Source organism: Trachinotus anak, unplaced genomic scaffold, assembly GCF_046630095.1.
Source record: "Trachinotus anak isolate AG129_WGS33_773 ecotype Australia unplaced genomic scaffold, CSIRO_AGI_Tana_v1 ptg000026l, whole genome shotgun sequence".
NCBI classification, from domain to species: Eukaryota; Metazoa; Chordata; class Actinopteri; order Carangiformes; family Carangidae; genus Trachinotus; species Trachinotus anak.
Genome location: NW_027273877.1, coordinates 9,394,814 through 9,417,846, shown reverse-complemented (window position 1 = coordinate 9,417,846; position 23,033 = coordinate 9,394,814). Strand labels below are relative to the sequence as shown.

The window sequence follows — 23,033 nt, the reverse complement described above, 5'->3', positions numbered from 1 at the left end:
TTTTGAGTGATGTGTGTTGTATGGAGGATTTTCTATTGGGTTGTTTCTTGTCATTTCAATTGGATTTCTACAGGTCTGTCTCTAGAGGTCGGCATCAGAGGGGAGAGATAAATCGTCTTCCCATTTATTGGCAGGTGGATATAACTGTCTATTGGAAATTAGTTTATATAAGTTTGAGAGAGTTTAGCTAGTTGGGGTGGAAGGAGGGGATTGTTTATGACATTGATTCTATTTTTAATGACTGATTTGATTTGTAAATATTGTAAGAAATTCCCCCTTTTTAAAAAAAAAAAACTTTATGGACGTCTTGGTGGTCCCCCGACACCTTGCTGCAGCCGCCAACCGGGATTTGTCCTGACTATGGTGGAGAGACCCTCAGATGACAGGCATGAAGGCAGATGTGGAAGTTGGTCTGAACCTCTTGGGTAACATTAGTCTTGCAATGTTCAGCAGAACCATTGCTTTGCCTCGTTTGCTAATGTTTTTGATGGCTAACCCCATCTGGATAGTTATCCAGCAGGTACCAGTAGCTGTAGTGGCAGGAGAGTTGTTGTTGATTGCTGTCTGGAGCTGGTGTGCCGGCTGAGGGGAACCCTTTCGTCCTCTCTGCATGTTAGCATTGCAGCAGCATTGTTTGCTCTGTGTGATGGTTTTTGTCTGTACAGAGTGTGAAGGGTTTTATAGCCACGAAGCCCTAAAAACCCAATTTGCTAGCACAGTGGATATTTGGTTGGATTAAATTTGAAATGCTATGCCAGGTAGCATTAGCTTGCTTGTTAGCCTAGCTACAAACCTACGGCCCTCTCTTCTGTTACTGTAGTGTTGTGAAAACAATCCGAACTAACTAACGTTTCCTAATTTTCACTCTGTTGTGTTTTGGATGTTCGTGTGCTTCGGCAATACACGCCCAGGAATTTGGGGTGGGGCTTCTGAGGGAGCACTGAGGGAAAGGGTGTATTTGTTTTGATGTCTTTCTCCAGAATTGAATACTCCACCTTTAAACCATCGCTAGAAACCATACCAGGTTTTCTCTGTCTCTCTCTTTCTTGTGGTTTGTTTACCATGAATTACAGAAACTCTGGAGCTTCTTTAGCATAGTAACCAAAATTGCATGGCCAATATTTATGCATTTCAGAATAAATGCCAAAGGATGTACTCGATTTAGTGGACAGATGGGATTTTAAACACATTTAGTGCAGAGTGGTCGATTGTGTCCTGTTCTGACCCACATTCACCAGTCTTTGTTGTCACAGATTTGAGATCATTCATCACTGAAGACCTAAAAACCTCCATAACTGCCTACTCCTCGCTCTCTGCCCTTCTCATCTTTCTCTATCAGTCTTATCGATCCATCGGTTGCTTTTACCTGCCCTGGCCTTTCATCTGTATTCTTAAATGAATTGTCTTTTTCTCTGTCCTGAATCCTCCCTCCATTTTTTTTCATCTCCTTTTTGTTTGTTTGTCAATCCCTTCTCTCTCCTTTCTTCCTCTCTTCCCTTCTTCTCCTTCCTTTCTCCTCCCCTTGGGCTCCATCGTTACATTTCTTATGTTAATCATTTTACCTTTGTGATTTCGCCATCCTCCTTTTCCTCAGCCCTCTCCATCTATCTCCTCTTTCCATTTTCTCCAAGGGTCAAACCTCTCCCCCCTTTCCCTCTCTCCCTCCTCTCCTCCTCCCTTACCCACTCCCTCCCCTCCTCTCCTACGACTCCATCTCTCCTCTCAGTGAGCCCCCCGAGACACCCGGTCTATTTGTAGCGGCTGAACGAGGAATGGGAAATGATGTGGCATTCAGTTCTGTAGCAGACAGACAGACAGGGGAATAGCAAGGAACCTACAGCTTCCCCCATCCGCCAAACCCAAAACACACACACACACACACACACACACTGGGGGCATGATGGGGAAAGGGATGCGCGTGTGCTCAAACTCACATAATCCACTCGGTGCATGCAAATCATGCATTCTTCAAAGCACTTCCAGTATCACAGCAGCAGCATGTCTCAAAATAAACAGATTCTAAATTATCTATGGATATAAATGTGCAAAATTGTATTTAATATAGTTTTGTCCTCTGGTATTAAAGGTGGAGTAAGTGATTTTTAATCCAGTACAGTTTTTTTTTAAATCAAATTCAGTGAATATCTCCTCTGGGTTCTTTGTGTGTGCTGAAAAAGAATCAGATTTTTCCAACTCAGCCCTAGCTCTCTAAAGCCACTTTTAAATGTGCTAACGCCTGCGAACATGGAGCTTTTGCTGTCAGTCTGAAAGCGTACAATCAGCATTCACTCGCGGGTCAAATGACTCTCTATGGGTATTTATCGGCTACAGCCCCGATCGCTAATTTTTGCCCCTTTTTCCATCTTTCGGAGCCAGGCGCTGTAAACAGGCCTGTCACCTGCCTAAACCAGAAACACAGCGGCTACACTTTCTGCTGTGAGTGTGTCATGCTCGGGGCTTCACTCAATAACTTTAAAAAAAAAAAAAAAACACACAATCACCGACCAAAGCGTCTCACACGGAGGTGCCGATACTATAGGAGCCTTAATGTGGGGATGAGACGTGACGGGTTCATTTTACCAGTCTGCATAGCAGTTAGCAGCTCACTGTTTGAACCTGTGTGTCTGTGTCTGTGTGTGTGTGTGTGCCCTGTAACTGCTCCCTGGAGTTGTGTGTCTGTGTCCCATGCTAACATTTGCTAATTAGCACTAAACCCAAAGTGCAGCTCAGGCTGATGGGAATATCATTTACATTTTTTAATCATTAAAATTTTTACCTGATGATGATGATGAGTGCCAGATGAAAAGTCAGAGGATTAAAAGTATTACATTTCATCCTGTGGGGAACATAATTGCATGTAGAGATAGAGATATTTCACAGGACGAGTGAAAACTTTGAACTACTGGTGGCAGTAGAGGAAAAGTGAGAGGATCACTAAAATCAGTAGGATTCATCCTCTGGGGTCCATGAATGTTACAAAATTTCATGGCTATCTATTCAGTAGTTAGATATAGATATTTCAGCCTGGATCAAAGTGGAGGACTGACAGACTGACCAACATCCCGCCTACTTACAGTGGTAAGAAAAAGCACGTGAACCCTCAGGAATTACCTGCTTTTCTACACTGATTGGTTAAATATTGTGGTCTGATCCTAATGTAAGTCTCGAGAGGAGCTTGTGTGGCCTCCTATCTGTTGGCGGCACCTGGAAGTTGCTCTTTGTCATCTTGATTGTCCATGTTATGTTATGAAGTTATATTTTTTATATTATAAATTTTGGACCAGCTTCAGCTCAACCATATTTTTAGGATGTCTGGTGTGAACAGTTCTCTGTGGTTATTCCACAGCGTCTCTATCTAAGATCTGGGCCGTCAATGCACTCTTTGGCGCGCAGTCATTTTCTTCTGTGGAGAATAGGAGCCTCCTCCATGCTCCATGCAGCCATGCACAATAATTTTGCATGTGGTAGACTCATGAACTCTGTAAGCGTTTCCCGGTTTGTACAAATCAACAGCTCTCGATTGCAACTCTTTTTTGCAAGGCATCATTGATGAGGCTCCTGACTGCAGTTGGCCTCTGTTGATGTCATTCACTGAGGGGTTCACATACAGACAAGAGCAATACATTAATTTGAGGGTTTGTTTACTTTTTCTTGACACTGTATATGATGTGTAATCACGTGTTGTATAGCCACATGTGTTCGTTCTGCAAGCACAACCCCTTGACTGTCTGATTGATTGGGATTAGAGTCACTAACCTTTACAGTGTCACTAAATCTAATGACTGAAATGCTAAAATGATACCTACCTGACAAACACACTGTATGTGTGTTCTCCAGATTTCGCATTTGCAGCTACATGACTGATAGGTTCTGTTTCGGATACAAACACCCAAAGTACTGAAGCAGCAAATCAGTGTGACAGCTTGGAGTGGCTTTAATGTAAAGAGAAAATGTGACGGTGCGGTGTAGTAATCCTCTCACACGGCAAACTGTCACATTACAGCCAGAGTGTGGGTGAAAAAGAGAGAGGGCGGTTCACAGCACAGCACAGTGTGTGTCAGTGTGTGAGAAAGTGGTACAATGAAAGCACTACTTTACAAGTTACATGCACTTGATGTGTGTGTGAGAGAGCGAATGGATGTGATGGCGCTTGTGGCAATTTATACTGTTGCCTACAGTGTATGTGTTCATGATACAATTTGAAAAAGCTGCCTCAGGGTGTGAGAGAAACAGAGAAAGGAGGCTTTGCACATTGCACGTGCATGACAGATAAAACTTACTGTTGTAACGTGAACCCTGCAGGGATGCAAATGCATGGGTGTATTATTATACATGTATTATAATACATCCATGCACACTTGTTATTGAATGCTTTTAACTTCAAAAGTCACAAAGCATTGAACAACAAGTGCGTCCCAGCAGGTTCATCACTTTTTAATGTCCCCTGGAAACACTTCTGTTGTTGTCTGTTGACAACACAACACTGTTGTGTTGTCATCAATTTGACAACACAACACTGTTGTGTTGTCAAATTGATGAGGATGTTTTCCGAATTTGTGTTTTGTCTATGTGCGTGTATTTCCTTAGGCAGCACCGCGCTGAGCTCTCAGGGCCACCATAGGATTGTCCTTAAATATGATGCTAAATAATATGCTAATGTTAGCTGACTTGCTGTTACCAATGCTGTCAGCATGGCTGTGGAGCATGTCACAGCAATGCTAGCGTCGGCTAATGGTTGTGGCATTTTGATAGCATAAAAAACTTGTATATTGCCTCTTTAAATAAATTTTAAACGTATTAAATTCCAAATTTTAATATAATTAAATTTGAACCTTACATTTTGAATCCACTCCTGCATATTTTGTTGCATTGCTTATACAGGGAAACATCTTGGGCAACTCTCGGGGCATTTCAAGGCTGACTTCAAGTCAAATGAGTTTTTTGCCTGAAGGACTTTGCTGAAAACATGAAGCAAACATGCAAACAAACCCACATGGCCGAGAGGCAATAAAAGAATAATTTTGTTTATGCCAGGAAACATTTTAATGAAGCTGAATAGATGTTTGTCCAGACAATGACCTACGGTGTCACCTTCCTAATCAGCAGCATCATTCAAACTGAAAATAAGCAATTCTTTGGGTTCTTTGCATTTGCAACAACATAACAGATGCTTCTGATCATACCATATATCTATCTTTTTATACACCTCTCCTCTTCTTCTCTATCACTCTCTACCTTCTCCTCTCTCAGCTTTAATTTCCTCCTTATTTCTCTGCCTGTGCAACTCTGCATCTCATCTTCCAACTCCATCTCTGCCCCCCCCCCCCCCCCCCCCCCCCCCCCCCCCCGCCTCTAAATCTCTCATCTTTCCTTATCTCCCTCCTCCACCATCAATCTTTCATAAGCGTTTTTACCACACTAGAGCAGTAAATTTAGGCATCGCCTGTATTTAGACAACATGCATGGCTGTAAAATAAAAAATTAAATTCACTAAAATAGCTCTTCACTATACTTTTGATGCTATCTACTGTGCAGCGGCTTCGCATCTGCGTCTGCGCTGACAGCTACATTTCTCTGTCAGATGCGGTTCATTGATGTTTTATCCTGAACTTGCAGTTTGAAGTTTATCTTTAAAAAGGTACTGTATGTCCTCAAAGAGCGCAGATTCTTTTATTTATGTGTTTTGTAATAGACAGTGGAAAGGAAGAGAAGAGGAAACGAATTCACCCCCATTTATGCATGAATTTGTCCTAAAATATGGTCTACAGAAGCCTAAGCTACATGTAGGTGCACTTGGGCGTGGAATTTTGGAGGGATGAAAAAAAGCATAGTGAAAATACAGAAAAATGAATATGTGAATGTGACACAAAGGCCGCAAAGGTTTGGTGTTGGGCTGAATTATTGATTGATCTGTTTTTTTTTTGTTGTTTTTTTTTTTTTTTTTTTTTACAATTAATCATTTAATTTAATTTTTAAAATGTCATTTCAAAATGTCCATTATCACGATTATATCATTATTATAAACTACGTCACCGCACTTTTCCCTTTGCTCCTGTCATAATTACTACAACCATTAGATGTCGCCTAGCAACAAAATGTAACTATGGGTCATAATAACCTGCTGCACAGACGACCTGTGGGCCAATGTACCAACTGTACGTACATTGGCTGTAATGTAGCTGGCGAAATATGCACGCACTGTGTGTGTGTGTGTGTGTGTGTGTGTGTGTGTGTGTGTGTGTGTGTGAGACTACCCTCAGAACTCACCAGGAACTCCACTTCTTTCTGTTCTCTTTTTTTTTTTTTCCTTTTGCTCTGGTTAAAACATTTTCAGCTCCTCGTGTCCTCGTGTGACGTGACAGAGTTTCACATCCAAACGCGTCGCACCTTTTTTTATTCCCTTGGTATGCAATCGCCCTGCGTCTAACATCTGTCTGAAAACAGCTGAGAAGAGTGAAGTGGGAAATTAGAGGTAGCAGTAGCAGAATACTCACTAATTTGGGAATCGAGCTTGGGTGTGACTTTATATGTGTGTGTGTGTGTGTGTGTATCTGAGTGTGTGTGTGTGTGTGTGCTCCCTATATATAAATTGGGACAGATTTTTGATAAGATGCCAGCAAAGCTTTTTAGCGGAGGCTTTTTGTCAGCTCAGGTACAACACTAAGTGCTTTCTCTCTTCATTACTTTCACTCAGCGCTGCTCTGTCCCCAGCCCCTTCACGCCCTCCTCACCTCCTTTTTTCCTCCTCCTCCCTCCTCTCCCCTCTGCCTTCCCCACCCTCCTCTTCCTCCTTCTCCTCCTTATGGCATTTCTTTTCATGCTGCCCTCTCTGTGTCCTTGCAACATTACGCCGGTGCCTCTCCACTTGCATGTGTCTCCTCTTTTATCGCCCATCACCCGCTCTGAGTCGCTCGCCGCCTCGTTGCGAACGCACCTCTCTTCATCTCGCTGTAACTTGTCAGTCCCTTTTTCCCCAGGTCCCCTTTGTTCCTCCATTCCCTTTGTTTTTCGTCGCTCTCGACACTCATTTGTCCCTCTTTTGTTTCCTCCCTCTTTCCTTTCTCCCCTTTGTTCATCCACCTTCCATTCTTTTCTTCCTTCCTGCCTGTCCCCTGCTACCTTCTTTCCTTTCCTTGTCTTCCCTCCTTTCTCTCCTCCACCTTTCTATGCCTTTGTCCCTCATACCTTATTTCCTTCCTCATTCTTTTCTGTCCACTGTCTGTCCTCACTTCCTTCCTTCACTCCCTTCATCCTCCACCTATCTCTTCTTCTCTGTCTCTTTTTTTCTGTGTTTACTACCCCTTAATTCATTCCACCCTCTTTCACTCTTCCTTTTACCTTTCATCCTTTTCTACCTTCCATCCTTCACTACGAGTCGTTTTATTTTTTCCCTCTCAGTATAATTTAATTCCTTCGTTTATGACTTTCTTTGAATCCTTTCCTCTCTCTCCCTCCTCCCTCCTTTACTCTCTTCTCTCTGTCCATGCTTCCTGAACTTCATTCCCTTGCTTTCCTCCTCATTCCCTTCTTTCCTATTCATCCTTGCTTACTTTTTCATTGCCTTTATTTCATTCTTTTTCTCAATGTTATTTCCTTCCTTTCCTTCCTTCCTTTCATCTTGCCCCTCTTTCTTTATCTTTTTCTTTCCTTCTTTCTCTCTTTCCATTCACTTTATATTCACCTTTTCTTCCTTCCATCTGCCTACCTCGCAGCTCTCCATCTTTCCTCCTCTCATCCCCCTTTCTTCTTCATTCCCTTGTATTCTGTATTTATTTATTTATTGAAATGAAATGAAAATATATTTATTTTCATCCATCCTTCATCTATCCCTCCTTCTCCTCTTTCCTTCTGTATCCCATCCTTTTCTCTCTTCCATGTACCTCTGCTCTCCCTCTTCCTCTCCCTCTCACTTCCCTCCCTCTTTCTTTACTTCCTTCCTTTCACCACGCTGCCTGTTCTCCTTTGATTCCTTCCTGTTTCTATTTTCACTCCTCCCTCTCTTATGCCTCCCTTCCTTCCCTCCTCTTCCTCCCCCTGATCAACATACTTAATGGAGGTAAAAGCGGTAATATATAACATGTCTCTTGTGGCTCCGTCTGTCCTCCCAGGCCACACCTCAAGGTCTTTTGCATTTCATTTTCAGCTCTGTTAGCATTTGCTTTATTGTATTTATTCATGAATGTTCTCTAAACGTTTATCAGGTCACTTTTTCTTTTTTTTTTGCTTTCTATGTCTCTTAACCACTTTTTCTGTCCACCTTCCTCCCTCTTTCCCTTCCCAGACTGGCAGGTTGCTACGCTGGCCCTGTTGCTAGGGGGCGGGGCCCTGGTGCTGATGTCATTCCTGGTCGCTCTGGTTGCCGTGTGCATCGGCACGAGGCGGCGCTTTTACGCACCCGTCGCTTTCATGCTCTTCGCTGCAGGTCAGTGCACACATGCGCATGAACACATGAACTGTGGTCCGTGCACAATCACACCGTCAGCAGGTGTGGGTTGAAGGCCGCTCACTCATTATCCACTAAAATACTCATACTTAATGACACACAATCACACACACACACACACACACACACACAAATAAGATTACTTAATTAGCTAATTTAGACAAGGTAACTGGAAGGTTGCAGGGTAATCACATTGAAAACTGACATGCATTCAAATGATAATCCGTACTTACTGATTAAACAGGCACACAGACAGACTCCACACACACACACACACACATTCACACACACAATTCCTCTCTCACTCAGACTCATTTAGAGAAAATCCTATTTTTATGATTCGGGCTCAGCAGGGTTGCAGCGGGCCGACACGCCTGTCCGTTTAATTTCCCCAGTCAGCCCCAATCTCAAATTGGACAACTGTGAAGTTTTCCACATTTTCCACTGCACGTTCTCACCACCCGGAAAAAATTCGAACAAATTTTTAAGACGTATGTTTCGTTTTGCAGAGCCGGATGTGTCGTCTGTGAGTTTTCTCTCAATCATATTGTGCATATCAGGGAGACACAGCAGTGAGGTGGTCTTCTTATCCTGAAAAATACTTTCAACACATTTATCACTAATGAAAATGAATGCATTAGACATCCTAATTATGCCTGCATTGACATTTGACTGCTCGTTCAAACACAGTCATTTCATGCTGAAAAGCTTCTCTTGCTTCAGCCTCTGCAAACAAGCAGACGCTGTGACATTTGCAGCTTAAATATCTGTGGAGTCATGAAGTTGGATTACCGCTGGTTCTCAGTGTGTTTTTTTTTTGCACCATAAATTTCATTTCAAAGTTTTCTTTAGTTATATATTCTATCTTTGATAAATGTCTTTAATATAAAAGCGCAGGAGTCACCTGGATCATTGATGTAATGGCTGTCAGTTTGATTTCTCAGGGGTCGTGTTTTTCCTTCAACAGTTTTGTCATGGCCGGCGGCTTAAAGTACTCAGCCTCAGCTGCATATACAAAAGAATCCAGTCAGAGGTGCAAATCAGAGCTGTAGCAAATTCAAAAAGGTTTATTGTTCTGGGACCGCAGGGAGAGAAAGCCCAACGTGCCCCCACCATGAATTTTGAAACGTTAAACCTACAACATGTTAATTTGGAGGTTTTCAATTTTGGCGACCGCGACTGGTCGTTCAAAAAATATATTGTGGCAGACGACTCCTGCCAGTGGGACTTGAGTTGGTCGGTGGAGTTGGGCGGGTCGTCGGCTCGACCTGACCAGCTGGGCGGGGCTTCCAGAAGGCGTAAGGGACAGCCCTCCTGGCAGTGTCAGTCTGTCTCTCTCAGCCATGGCCTGCTGCATCCTCCTCAGCCTCCGTTCTTTGTTAGGTTTAGTTAGTATTTTGGTAAATATGAGCTGAATAAATATGAGTTGAATAAATTACTTTTTTGAATGACACATCTGTGTGAGGCCTCCCAGCTCTGAGCCAGGCAGCAACACAATGCACTAATGCTCATTTCTAAGGGATGCTAAGGGAAGGACTCATTTTTCCACAAACAAAAACTTCTGCCGTCAGAAGAATTTTAAATTTATTAGTTGGAAAAGAAAAATTCATCATTATGTTATCATCATGATATCTCAACATGTTGTTAAAACTCGTATCATGGTTTCAAAGCAAACCAAATGTGCTCATATCATTTCTTACCATATCATTTTAGACTTTGGGAAACAGAAACCATCTTTAAATCCTTAGCATACAAACAAACAGAAAACTTTCAAACACTAACCGTCAAAAATCTGTTTGTTTTACCATGACAGGGCACAAACAACCTCTTCAAACGACATCTGAAAAGCCGAGCACAGAGGCAAAGTGTTTTTGGGTGAACTATAAAGCGACCCTCAGTGAATGATAGATCACATGCACACTTCTTAACAACCATCCACCTCTTTAAGCCTTGTTTTTCACACCATCTGTGTTAATGTGTGCGTGTTTGTGGAAATTATGCATTCTGTGTAGCTTTTGCTTTTCACGCGGGGAAGTGCCAGAGCTTGTTTATGTTCCCACAAGATGAATTCCCTTTGAAGAAGTAATGATTGATGTGTTCTCCTTTGTTGTACTGCCATCCATCTCTGCCCCTCCCCTTTCAAACACCTATCCCCCCCCCCCCCCCCGTTCCCTTTCACCTCCCCTTATCCCTCCATCATTTCCTAATCTTGACCCTTAAGTCCAACACTGATCCATATCCAGCATATCCTCTGTCCTCTTCTCCACCATCAGTCCCTCTCCTGCCCTCTTTTTTAATCAAGTTTGATTTATTTTGTTTTTCTAAAATGTGAAAAAATGGGGCTTCTTGACCTAGTTGATTCTAATTTCTGCTGCTTTTTAAAAAATATATATATATTTCTAAACTCTTTTGTATGTGACCACTAAAAAGTGTAAAAGAAAAAAAGTGGATGTGACCAAATCTCATAAAACTCATAAAACAGACCCATTTTACATCAGAGAAAGTTTAATCAGAATGTAGTCTTTGAATAATCATTAAAATTAGAATAAAATAAAACAGCTGTTTTACAATTGATAATGATTCTTCTCTCCTCCTGTTTCTTCCAGCTGGCACCCAGGCTGGTATCTTTTTGTAATACAGACACTGACTGCAGTATATTTTTAGTGATTTTTCTTCTCCAATCTTCCTTCCTCATTATCTAGTTCATCTCCAACCTGCTCTAAACTCTAGTTTTAATAATGATTATACACAGACTTCCTGTTAACAATTGTGGAAACACACAGCAGGGTGTAGTGTGCTCATTGCCACAATGTCATGATAAATAATATATGGACATTTTCACTGTAAAACATGCTCACATTCGCAATGCTAACATGCTTTGTCAGATATAATGTTACCATGTTCATGTCATTAGTTTTGCAAGTGTTTGCTCATGAACCAAAGAATTGAACTAATTAAAATCTTGTTAGTTAAAAGTTAGCTACAAAGATCACCACAGTTATTGCAGTTCATCCTAATCCATGAATGTTTGTAGCAAACTTTTCATGTCATCCCATCCAGAAATTGAGATATTTCACCAAGAACAACAAATGTCAACTTCATAGAAGTGTTTGAGTCAAAGTCAGGGGGGCACAATAGTGTTTTTTCTTCTACTAAAGAGGGCGAATTATAACCTCTCGTCTTGTAAATGTAACAATGAACGAAGCTCTTGATGAGTGTCCTCCACCACCCGCTCCTGGCAAGAAACCACGCTCAGCAGCAACGAAGCACTACATTGATTAACAGTAGTGGATTTGCAAGGAAGTGGTTGGAGTTGATGGCTGGCCTACCAAGCAACTGTCACACCTTAGACCGAGGATGGCGTCGATAGTCAGTAGTGCAACAAAAGGACTTTGGTTAGGGTCAGGGAAAGATTGAGAGTTTTGTTAAACATAAATAAACATGCTGGATCTGAAGTAACTCTTAACTTATCCCGTGTTAAACCAGACCACGATCTTTCCCTAACCTTAACCAAGTGCTGTGACTGTCCAAACATAACCATGAAAAGGTTTTATACGGCTGTAGTCACTAGAAGTGGACACTGTACTGCAAGATTGGGAATTTGGAGGAGATTGTGTTGCGCTTGTTATATTAATATCAATGTCTGGCTCATAGTGAAAAATGACCTTATGTGATGCCTTTTCCATTCAAACACATCAACCTGCCACCTTTATCAACTGTCACCAAGCCCAACCTTGAACTCTAGGCCAAAGTCAAACCGATTGGCAAAGTGTTGGACACAGATCCAGTGTGAGCCTTCGTATTTTAAACCTGGCTTCTTCTTTTGTTGGAGAAATGATACTTTCTCTTGTATTTACCATCTCTGTGTCTCTTCCAGTTGTCCTTCAGGCCTGCAGCTTGGTCCTCTACCCCATCAAGTTCATCGAGAGCATCAACCTGAGAATCTACCATGAGTTCAACTGGGGCTACGGCCTGGCCTGGGGGGGAACCATCTTCTCCTTTGGCGGGGGTATCCTGTACTGCCTCAACCCCAAGAACTATGAGGAGTACTACTAGGTCAGATATAAGCTGGAAACCCAACAGGAGAGGTATTCAGGGGGCAAGGATGGGGTTTTTGGGGTTGGGGGGGTGGGCTTTTAAAGGCTTGATTCTCAAGAACTGTAAGGAATGTTTTACACTGGATTTGAGCCAAAAACTGAATCGCAATTGGGATGAAGCTGCCGGTCAGAAGATTTCTTTTCTTGCCCCAATAAAAGTGTGAGCGCTGATACTGATGGGTATTTGAACTGGCAGCCCATTATGTCGGCTGGCTCGTCCATGGCAGGGGTAGGGGATGGGTCGGGGTCTTACTGGTTTATTTCCAGGACTTGTGCCACACCTGGGACACGCTGGCAACAACCTTCCTTGTGAACAACACTACAAGAACTACAGTTATTATGTCACTAGTGGCAACCCAACCTATTGACTCTGTTACCTAGGAAACAGGATGTCAGACTGGGAGGCTTTCACCGCACGTTTACACATGCATGCACATGCAAAAAAAAAGGAACGTGTATCTTCACCTGTAAACATCTAATACTCATGCTGGAGATCTTCAACAATCTAATCCACAGTCTTTTTCTCCATCAGTGCATCACCATCATCATCATCATCAGTAGTACTTAAGAGTTGTGGCATTTTGTTTCCCAAAGTCCTCTGGAGTTCTTAAACTTCCACAAGGATGTGAAAAAGGATCAGACGCTATAGTTGCACTTCAAGACAGATAGATCCCTCTTTGGGGGGAGGGGGGAATAAAATAAAGACACCCAATCAATATTCTGTTATCGAGCCACTTGTCTGTTACTGTGGCAACCCACAGGGTGTGCACACGTAGCTGTCATGATTGATTAGCCATGGTCGGAGGTGTGAGACAGGACTGCGCTCAGATGCCTCCAAGGGTCTGCTAAATTTCGATTCCCGATCGAGCCAAGTTTCTCCGCACCGTGACGTTCGGAGCATCCTCCCTCCTCCTCTGGTCCAGGCAGATACAGTCTCTCAGTGGCCATGTTTACATGCACAACTGTACTTTAAGAAAGTTAGTGTATCTGCTCTGAATGTAATTACGTGATTATGTACTCAGCTGAAGTACAATCGCAGGAAAACATATGGAGAACTGTGACAGAACTATACGTATAAAAGAGTAATCATTTTGGGGCAAACAGATCTTTGTCTCATTTCATGATCTTAGGTTGTGCAGGTGGCCAGCTCAGGTGGAGGTGGGGGATGTGATGTGTGGACTTTATGGAGTCAGGGTTCTAACTTAATTGTAATCATCAAAATAAATTCATAGGAATATAACAAATTATACATAATGATAAAGTTGATTATCAAGGCCTGATAATACAAAGATAATGTTTTTGCACCGTTACTAAATAGAGGAGAATACTAATATATAAATTAAAATGACAATTTAATTATTATTATTTTTTACAGCACTTAAACACTTAAAACAGCCTTTTTTCAGCCCTGAATAGTTTCTAGAGATCCCCCTATTAGACTTCATGTGAGCCTAACAAATGTCATGAGTCAGAGCAGCAGAGTATCCACAGGAATTACTTACATATTGGATGTTTCTGCACCTCACAATTTACACCCAATGCCAACTTTCAGTGCCAATGTGGGAACTAGTGTGCACATCGTGAAGCAAAGCAGAAAGTTGAGTCGTGGAGGTCAGGGTGGTGGGTGGACATGATGTGGGTGAGCGGACACACAGAACTTCTTGCCTTTTTACTGACCTTCTCTAACCTTGACCAAATCTTTCAGTTGCCCATCCCTAAACATACTTCAACTTTAGTTTATTTTCCACGACTATAATCTTTCCCGAACCTTAGCCATATTCTCTACATGCAGATATTGGAGAAAGAAAGAATTTTAAAAAATGGTATCTGATGCTTTGCTGAATTTCCCAGCATCAACGTTCTTGCCTGAAGAAAGAGTCATTTCTTCAGGCAAGGTAATCTTTTAGCATGCTATCAGAGTTCCTATCATTAGCTTATCATAGTGATAGGCCTTAGTATGAGAAAAAAAAGTTTTTAAACACTTGTCATGTTTTTAAAGATCATTTTGTTTTAAAAATGATTTGTTGGCCCTCTGCAACACCTTTGCCACCCACAAATTGGCCCTGGTCCACAGCTTGGGAACCATTGCTCTAGAGCTTATGAGGGCACATAACTCATATGGATGTCAATTTTTTTTTATCAACTCCTCTGTGCTATCTGAAGACACTGACTTTTTTCCAGTAAAAACCATGGTGGCTGATTCTGAATAGAGATTTTTTGCAGGTGCCAGAGAGCAGGACTTAAAATTGCCTGGTCGGCAAGTGATTAAGGCATGAATATCAACTGACCCCTAGATTTAATGTATTCTAAAGTGAGCCTGCAGTCATATATTACACCAATATTAGGTCAATCTGTCCATAATCTTCTCATAAGTGAAAACTGATAATACGCCTACACACAAGATGATGGAAATTTGAAGTAAATTAAAAGTAAAAGATTGGGGACCAGGCATTGGCCACCTTGAGGCACTCTGCACTTACACATTGTCATAGCTACACAGACCTAAACCAATGTAGAGCCATTAATATCCGCAAAAGCCACAATACATGAGGGACCAAAATCTTAATTCACTATGACTTTATTATTTATTTTGCTGGAAATAGTCAGTGAATGAATAAGGGAGAGATTTTGGATGGAGTTTAAGTGTTGTTCGAAAATTTGTGTCGGTAAAAGCAACTTTTTAGATTATAGATTATATTAGATTATTCGGAAATCAATTTATAATCTGAAAAAAACTGTTTTGTTGTTAAGGGCACAATGAGACAACTGGTTTATTCCCAGTATGAGCATATTAACGCATTACTTTGTGCATGTAAACACAGCCACTGAAGCTGACTATCAATGAACTGGATCAGTGTTTCTACTGATAGGTTGAGGCCATGTTTCACTGACACAAGATTGCTGTCTCCTTGTCTGCATTTTAATGTCAGGGATCAGCGTTGCATCCTGTCTGTGTAGATTGTGGTGACGTGCATCTGTTGGCACAGGGAAAGCAATTGTCAATATCAATGTCAAATGTCACTATTGATGGATGCTGGGGATAGATATAGACAAAAAGTTGCATTGTATCTTACATCAAAGCATCTTCACTTTACAGAAAAGATCACCTGACAAAAGCTGCTTATTTGAATTTATCTAATTTCCACTGTTTCTCCTGCCCTCTGGGTTTGGCTCCCAATCAGCAGCTTGGGTGGTTGCCATGGATCCAGTGTAATTTCTGGGTGTAAAGACATTTGCAGAAGCAAATATTGTAACTTCTGTGCGGATTTGAAATTTGAGATTGGCTTATAAAGCAGGTGATAAAGCTATTTTTCTGCTGCCATTGTGCAAAAACATTGCGTCTCAGCTCCCACGTGTGGCGAATTACTTCCCTAACCCTGTGACCTCCAGTCTCCATTCAAAACATACTCTGTAATTTCAGAAGTGCACAGGGAGTCCAATGTAAAATAAGAATTCTCTGGCTGACATTTTGGAGATACAAGCAGCACCTTATCAGTACTCTCCATTGTCATATATTTACTGTGGAGCTGACAGGCAACCATCACCCAAAAATAGGATCTAGGCTTCCTCCCTCGCCACCAGAGCTGTGCAGCCGCCACACAACTCATGCAGCTGACAGAAGTCCATTCATTTTATATAAACTGACACATTGAAGTTTACTACAGACAAAAAAAAAACAAAACAAAACATTTTTCGTCTGATCTTAAGGAGGATGTTGTTCGCTTTTGGCAGTTCTGGCCGTCAGTACAACGCTACTGCTTCTAAAATCAGCTCACTCAGGTTCAACATCTGCGGCCTGATGCGGTAACACTTTAGATTACAGCTGCAAATTACAGTCGGATTTACGATATAAAGGGTGTCAATAAAATACCTACTGGGTACCAATATATAGAGATAAAACTGTGAGTGTAAAATATATAAATAGGAAACCAAGGGTAAACAACTTTGTGTTTAAATGAGACTCTTAAGAGGGAAATGTATTGCACTACAAGTATTTTTCAAATGACTGAGTTCCTATTTAACAATTACAGGATACAACAATAACTGGATTGGAAAAATGAAAGATCACAGTGCAGATTTTACAAGGGAATGAGTTACAGTATCATTCATTTTGATATACGGCACTTAGAAATGTAATAAGTTCTTGAGGAATACGTTTTTAAACATGGAGTATGTATTAATTATTAATATCAGGGGTGTCATGCATTCAGATTTTTTTTTTTTTGAGGGGGCACAGATTCTGAATCCCATGGCATTGTCATGAAAACTAAGTTGATCATGTAGATAACATCTACAGATGAGACAATTTGTTCTCCAGTTAAAAAAAAAAACAAAACAAGTATTATCGATCTGGATGCAAGAGACGAAGCCGAAAAGATCCTGCACCCTTTATCAGTCTGTTGTCTCGCTAAATTCATTTGTGTCAATTTAATGGAAAGCTATACAGCAGCACAGATTTGTAATTAGATAGTGGGCTTACATAATTGCTTGGATAATGGAGTCCAAAAAAGCAATAGATGCGGCTTTTGACTGCTGATGTCTTTATTTTTACAGATTAATATGTCATAAAATACATTTATTCTTTTATTCAATATTAAGCCTAATTGCCCAAACACAATGTAGTATCACTCCCAGCAGTGTACAACTGTATATACATCTTTACAAGACAAAATAAAACAAAAATGTACTTGGTGTAACATGCACAGTCATCATCCCTTCGTCTCTCCCTCTCCCTCTTTATTTCTTTGTTTGATCTATTTCTCTTTCCGAATGTTTCATATCCCATCTTGTGATGAAGGGACTGTGGGAAATTAAATACATTATCATCCACATGTCCTCCTTCTGTAAATCCTGAGCTAGTCCCCAATTCAGTCCTCTACATTACATCAAATTATCTCGACGCAGCCATATACCCAAATAGTTCAAGTTCAGTTTGTTCAGTATTTGAGATGCTGTTCTTTTTATCAGAGTCTGCCCTAGCAACGGCCTTCAAACCTCTAAAAGGCACGGTCTGTTTCTCTTCTGCTTTGACCGCTGATCATCCATCAGCCTTGCTTCATCATTGTCCTCACTGAAGGACTTCTCATGGTTGCAGGCAGCAACTGGAGGAGTAACTATGAGCTGACATAGCACACCCATCTCTGGGTAAGCTTGCAGAAGATTGTTCTCCACAAAAAAACCTGGGACCTGTGAACCAAGAGCTTGTACTCCTTGTCTGCGTGACACAACTGCTCGAGGTGAGGGATTTTCTGTCATGTGGGCTTTGTGAGACAGTATGTGAATCTGAGAAACTGTGAAATGTCAGGACTGTATCTGTCAGTGATGCTTTGTGTGGTCAAAGAAGTTCACTTTCAACTCATCCTTTGGAGCAAGCAGCGCCTGAGTCTGCTTTTTGGAATCTTTTCTTCTTGAGACCTTTGTCCTCTTACTGAACATCGATCTGTGATGCAACAGTTTGGGCTTATTTCCTGATCTCCTCAAACACTTCATCAGTCTGCAGCTCAGAGAGCTCTGATTTGCAGTCAAACAGCCCAGTACACTTGTCACTGACGATTCTGACCAAAGCCACCAACTGTAGACAAATCTCAAAATCAATGGTCTTGCTCGGGGCCAGTGCTGTGCCTGATGTGTCATGGTCAAAAGCATCACTTGTTTGGATCTGCTGTAAAGTCTCCACCAAAAGGACAATAGTACTCAGGACAACATTGCAGTTATCAGTACTGCTAGACCATCTTGTTGTGCTGAGGGCTTGTATTCCCTGTTTCATTTTCTCTCTGCTCTTGCTGGACCTCTACAAAAAGGCCGTATGTTGCTTGGCAGAAGCCTCGACGAAAGACTAAAGTTGCCCATGACGCCAATGAAATTATGAAAAGCAGCAAGGTCAAGTCTTTGCGTGAAGCAGTGGACGAAATAGGCCTTCTCATTGCTCTTCTTCCTAAGAGCCTGCACACCTCTGTAAATATTTGACATAGCAGCACAACCATCATAGCCTTGGCTTCCTACATCAGTGACAGCAAGGCTAATTTATCTAATGTCTACCCGAGATATTTAGCCAGTTCCCGATGTGTCCTTTGCACTGACAAAATCATTGAGACACTCTTGAATTTTTGCCATTTTGCCATCATATCTTGATAAATGATCTTTGCTTAGGTCGGGTGTTATTTGGCTTCCTTCACTTCCTCAATGGTCTTGCGTATGACATTGATTCTGGCTCTTTCCTGAAAGATAACGCGGATCTCCCTTCGGATTTTCCTCTGTGGCATCAAGGTGTTTTTGAAGTGTCTCGTCACATCATCAGACTAATTCTGTGATTTCTTCAAAGACTCCTTCGTTAGTTGAACTTTCAGACTCATAACGAAGGGTAATCTCAACCTGGCCAAGGTGTAAGTTATATCTGCCGAGCGATACAGTCTTGTATCTGTTCTCTCTCCTCCTTTCTGTTTGGCCCTCTGTTTTGATAAATGTTCGTCAATACGTATGGCAGGTCTTCCTGCTATTTTCTACAATTGTCCTGATGTTTCTGGCTTGCACTATGCTATGCAAAGCCTTCTCCTGCCTCCTTGCCCTAAATCAACCACCGAAAAGACTTTGCATCATAGCTAGCAGGTGGGCCCCCCTCCAAATACTGAATATTCCAAATAATGAAAAGTATCTGTGGACCTCTTGTAGTCATCATGGGTAGAAGAGGAACTGGTGTGTCCTCTGTCCCTGATTCACTGCTTGTTGCAGTGTTTCCTGCAGCTAATAAAATGATGCATTAAGAAGATGCAGTAAATCTGTCACAAAAACCAGGCTTATCTTCACAGAAAGGAATGACACTGTTGGCTATTATCACTAAGCCACAGTCAGATTGTGGTGATCCTGTGGCTCTGCCCAACTCCCGTACTGTCTCTGCTCTATTTCTCTGTCACCTGCATGTTTCTATTAAAATCAAACCTTCAGACATTCAGAACCAATCATCCGTCCAATCGTGTGTCCCCTCTGGTTGAATAGACATGACGCCTCTGATATACATCATTGTTGTTGGACAGTAAAACATTACATAAGCCTTAAATAGTGTGGAGTCCTGAAACTGATTAAAGGCAGTAAATACCTTATCAGACAAGTCAAAAATATAACTGAATACAACTATAAATAACTACAGAAGCCCTGAAAGGAAAATCTTTTTTTTAAGTCACAATTAACAAGAGGCTACCCCAGTCTAAATAGGACTTTTATCCAGATTATTTTTAATTTTTCCATGTACTCTAAACATAGATACATAAACTGAAAATAACGCATGAAATAAGCCAATTAAGTCCTTTAAACTGCACATCCACTGTGACCTGCTCCTCACATGGGCTTTGCAGCTCTTTATATCTATCTCACCTGACTTCCGTAAAGACTTAAAATACATCTCTGGCCAAAAGACAGAACAGTAACGTTACATAACTAGCTTACATTGAGTTTTTACATTACATGGAGGAATTAAGAATCATCTTCGGGAAAAAAAACAAACTTGGATCCCTTTAGACCTGTTCGGACTGGCCGAGTGGTGCACCAGCCTCTTGTGGCTGAAATGAGTATTACAAAAGAAAAAAAAAAGGCTAAGAAAAACCCTGACCAAAAAAAAAAACAAAAAAAAAAAATCCTCATAAAAAAATCTTTTGACTCTTAGGGCTTCTGTAAATAACACAATTTTTTGAGCTGTCATGGAAAAGAAGAATGTGCATGTTTTAAAAATGATAATGAATTAGTGGGGATCCAATATAAAACTGATTTAAGAGAAGCTTTTATCTCCTATCGTATGATCAGATTAGATCTGCTGGTTAATTAAAGTACTTCCTGTGTAATTTTTTTCTAGGTACACTACCTCATAAGCATTAATTTGTTATCTCCTTTTCCATCTACTGTACTTCCTCCCTGGTACCTACCAGTAGGTACCTATTACATATTTCATTGGTTCCCACGTATGTATAAAATATTTACACTGCCATTTACGAGCTGTAATCTAAAGCATTACTGAAGAGGGTAAACTTGTGGGCTGTAGTAAATGAAGTAAATTCAGTGTAGTCTAATAAGTAGCCTCAAACTGATGGGTGTCCTATGAAAATATGGTCTTCTGAGTGGCGACAAAATCCTTCAATGTTTTTATGTGGATTTCTTTTACTTGTGCTGTTTACTCAACGTTTTATTCAGCAGTGAGTGAAAACCAAAAGAGCGCTCACTGTTACAGCCATTATTCCATTAGTCATACAACCTATATGGGTCAGCAGATCCTGCTTTTCAGTGTCAAGTTTGAAAGGTATCACAACTCCACTGTGTTCATTGGTTGGGGCTCCAGTTAATCAGTGTTTGGCTTTGTTGGGTCACTAGATTTTGTGTCAGGTCACTGACGAAGCACTTTGTGTCACCTGACTCGGACTCCATGCGGCCAGGGTGAAGCAGAAGTCCTGACACAATGGAGAAATGCTGTAATAGAGGTGATCAGTATGATGTTCGATATGGCTGCTACTGTATTTAGTACTGTGTGATCACGGCTTAGTGGGGGTGTTTTTGATACCTAGAAATGTCTCCGTGCTTAGGTGGCATAGAGGAGCCTTAGCTTAACACTGTAACAGACCTGGGTTAAAATCTACAGGAATTATTTCAAATGTCCCCATAAATATTAATGGGTGGACTAAAATAACTAAAACAATCATTTTTTAATGTGTTTTTGGAATATGTGTCAGCAGCAACTATGAAACTGAATATTTGATGTCCTGAAAATTCTGTTGATTTACAGTGTTGGTCTGGTATAACAGCATTTTTAGTTTTAATTCATCTGCCAGATGCGTAAACACTCTCTAAAGGAGATAAATCCCCTGCCAGATCAAAGACTTACTGCTTTATTTTGTTTAGCAGCATGCAGCAGTTTTTATCAGTACATCCTTTATCCCAGAAGAGACAATACTACACTTTCAGATTTGTAGAGCAAAAAAAAAAAAAAAGGAAAAAAAAAACATATGGCAACTTTGAACAGATGCAGTTATAGTTGCTGCATGTTTTGATGTCTTAATTGGGAACTGAACTCAGCGTCACATCAGCTGTAATTATGAGCCTCTGATTGTAAATGACAATGCAAATATGTTTGCACCAGTTTCAAAAGTGACATGCTTGAATTTTTAGTGTGGTCGTGCGCAAATACGATTTCTTGTGTCTTTCTATGGAGTTTTTCACTAGTTTGATGACATGCTACAAAAAAAAAAAAAAGAAAAAAAAAAGCCCCTCACAGTGTTATTCCTGTTATTTGTAGCCCTAGGCTTTCTGACCCATGCTGGTTCTTTGTATGTTTTAACCCAGGTCTGACTCGTAGTCATTAGCATTTGTTTGGTTATTCATTTACTGATGAAAAGTAGATGCTCACAAACAGAGACGGCTCTGTTTTATGCATCATCTCCCAGTAGATCGGAGAGAAACACTGTCTAATGATGTGCATAGGGATTTAGGATAGTTTGTATGTGTGTGAATGACAGTGGGGGAGTGTAATTGTGTTTGATAGAGAGAGAGAAAGAGTGTGTGTGTGTGTGTGTGTGTGTGTGTCTGTGTGTGTGTGTGTGTGTGTGTGCACATGCGTGTGTGTTGGCATGTTTTAGATGCCATGGTAGAGATGTCAGTAATCAGCATTTATCTCTTTGTACGTCGGCACATTAAAGCACTGAGCAGAATATCTCACACTATTTCTCGTTTTGTTGTCACGTCGTCCTTCTGTCATCTTTTTCCCGCTCTGAAATAATCACTGTCATGCCTAGGTCACTTTCAGTATTATCTGAGAGCCAGAGATGTTACCAGCTAGTTTCCAGATATGCTGAGTTAAACTTAGACACAGATACAGTAGCACGGGAGCGTCCCTTAAAGTGGGAAAGTAGTAAGATAAGAAATAAGACAGGGAGCTTAACAGGTAAGCATATTTTTCCTTATTAATTTGGTATTTTAATTTAAGACCCTCTCCGATGAAAATCAAGTGTTTATCCTCGATTTGATTTGTTTTAACCTCGAGGCTGTTTTCTGAGTGATCTAATAAAAATAGAGCAGATTTCAGGTAAACACTCAGAGAAACCAAATCCTGCAATGCTGGATGGTGGGTCAAGGTTGGCTGGGCTTTGGGTATGACTGAGGACAGTGATGGCTTTGTTGTGACATCACAAAGTTACAGAAGTCCTGACGGCTTGTTTTAATGAATACAGGCTGTGTGCATTTCTCTGTGGACTGAGGTTTTGATACTTTCACAGTATTAATGTAGAACCTAGACCTGCTTTATAATCAAAAAAGATGTGGAAATCTACATTTATACAATATGGGACCTTTAAGACTAGTTCACGGTGATAAAAACATGGCACCAGATCACAGGATAGATTCACTGAAAAGGTTTCTCATGCTAACTCTAAATGGTGTCTATAAAGGCGTCAGGAAGTCAAGGGTTAATTCAAAGAGGACTGCTTTCCCCTCATTATCTGAATGAACACATGAGAGGT

The 23,033-nt window shown here is 41.1% G+C and overlaps 1 protein-coding gene across 1 annotated transcript in view; it reads left to right on the top strand.

Moving 5' to 3' along the window:
* Positions 1-22,233, top strand: part of LOC139609807 (transmembrane protein 47-like) — a 29,172-nt gene extending 6,939 nt beyond the window's left edge. Inside the window, exons 2-3 of the mRNA XM_071464786.1 lie at positions 8,282-8,422; positions 12,321-22,233. Of these exons, the coding sequence (XP_071320887.1) occupies positions 8,282-8,422; positions 12,321-12,499 (320 nt within the window). The 3' untranslated portion in view covers positions 12,500-22,233. The remainder of the gene's footprint in view (positions 1-8,281; positions 8,423-12,320) is intronic.
* Positions 22,234-23,033: the final 800 nt, after the last annotated feature.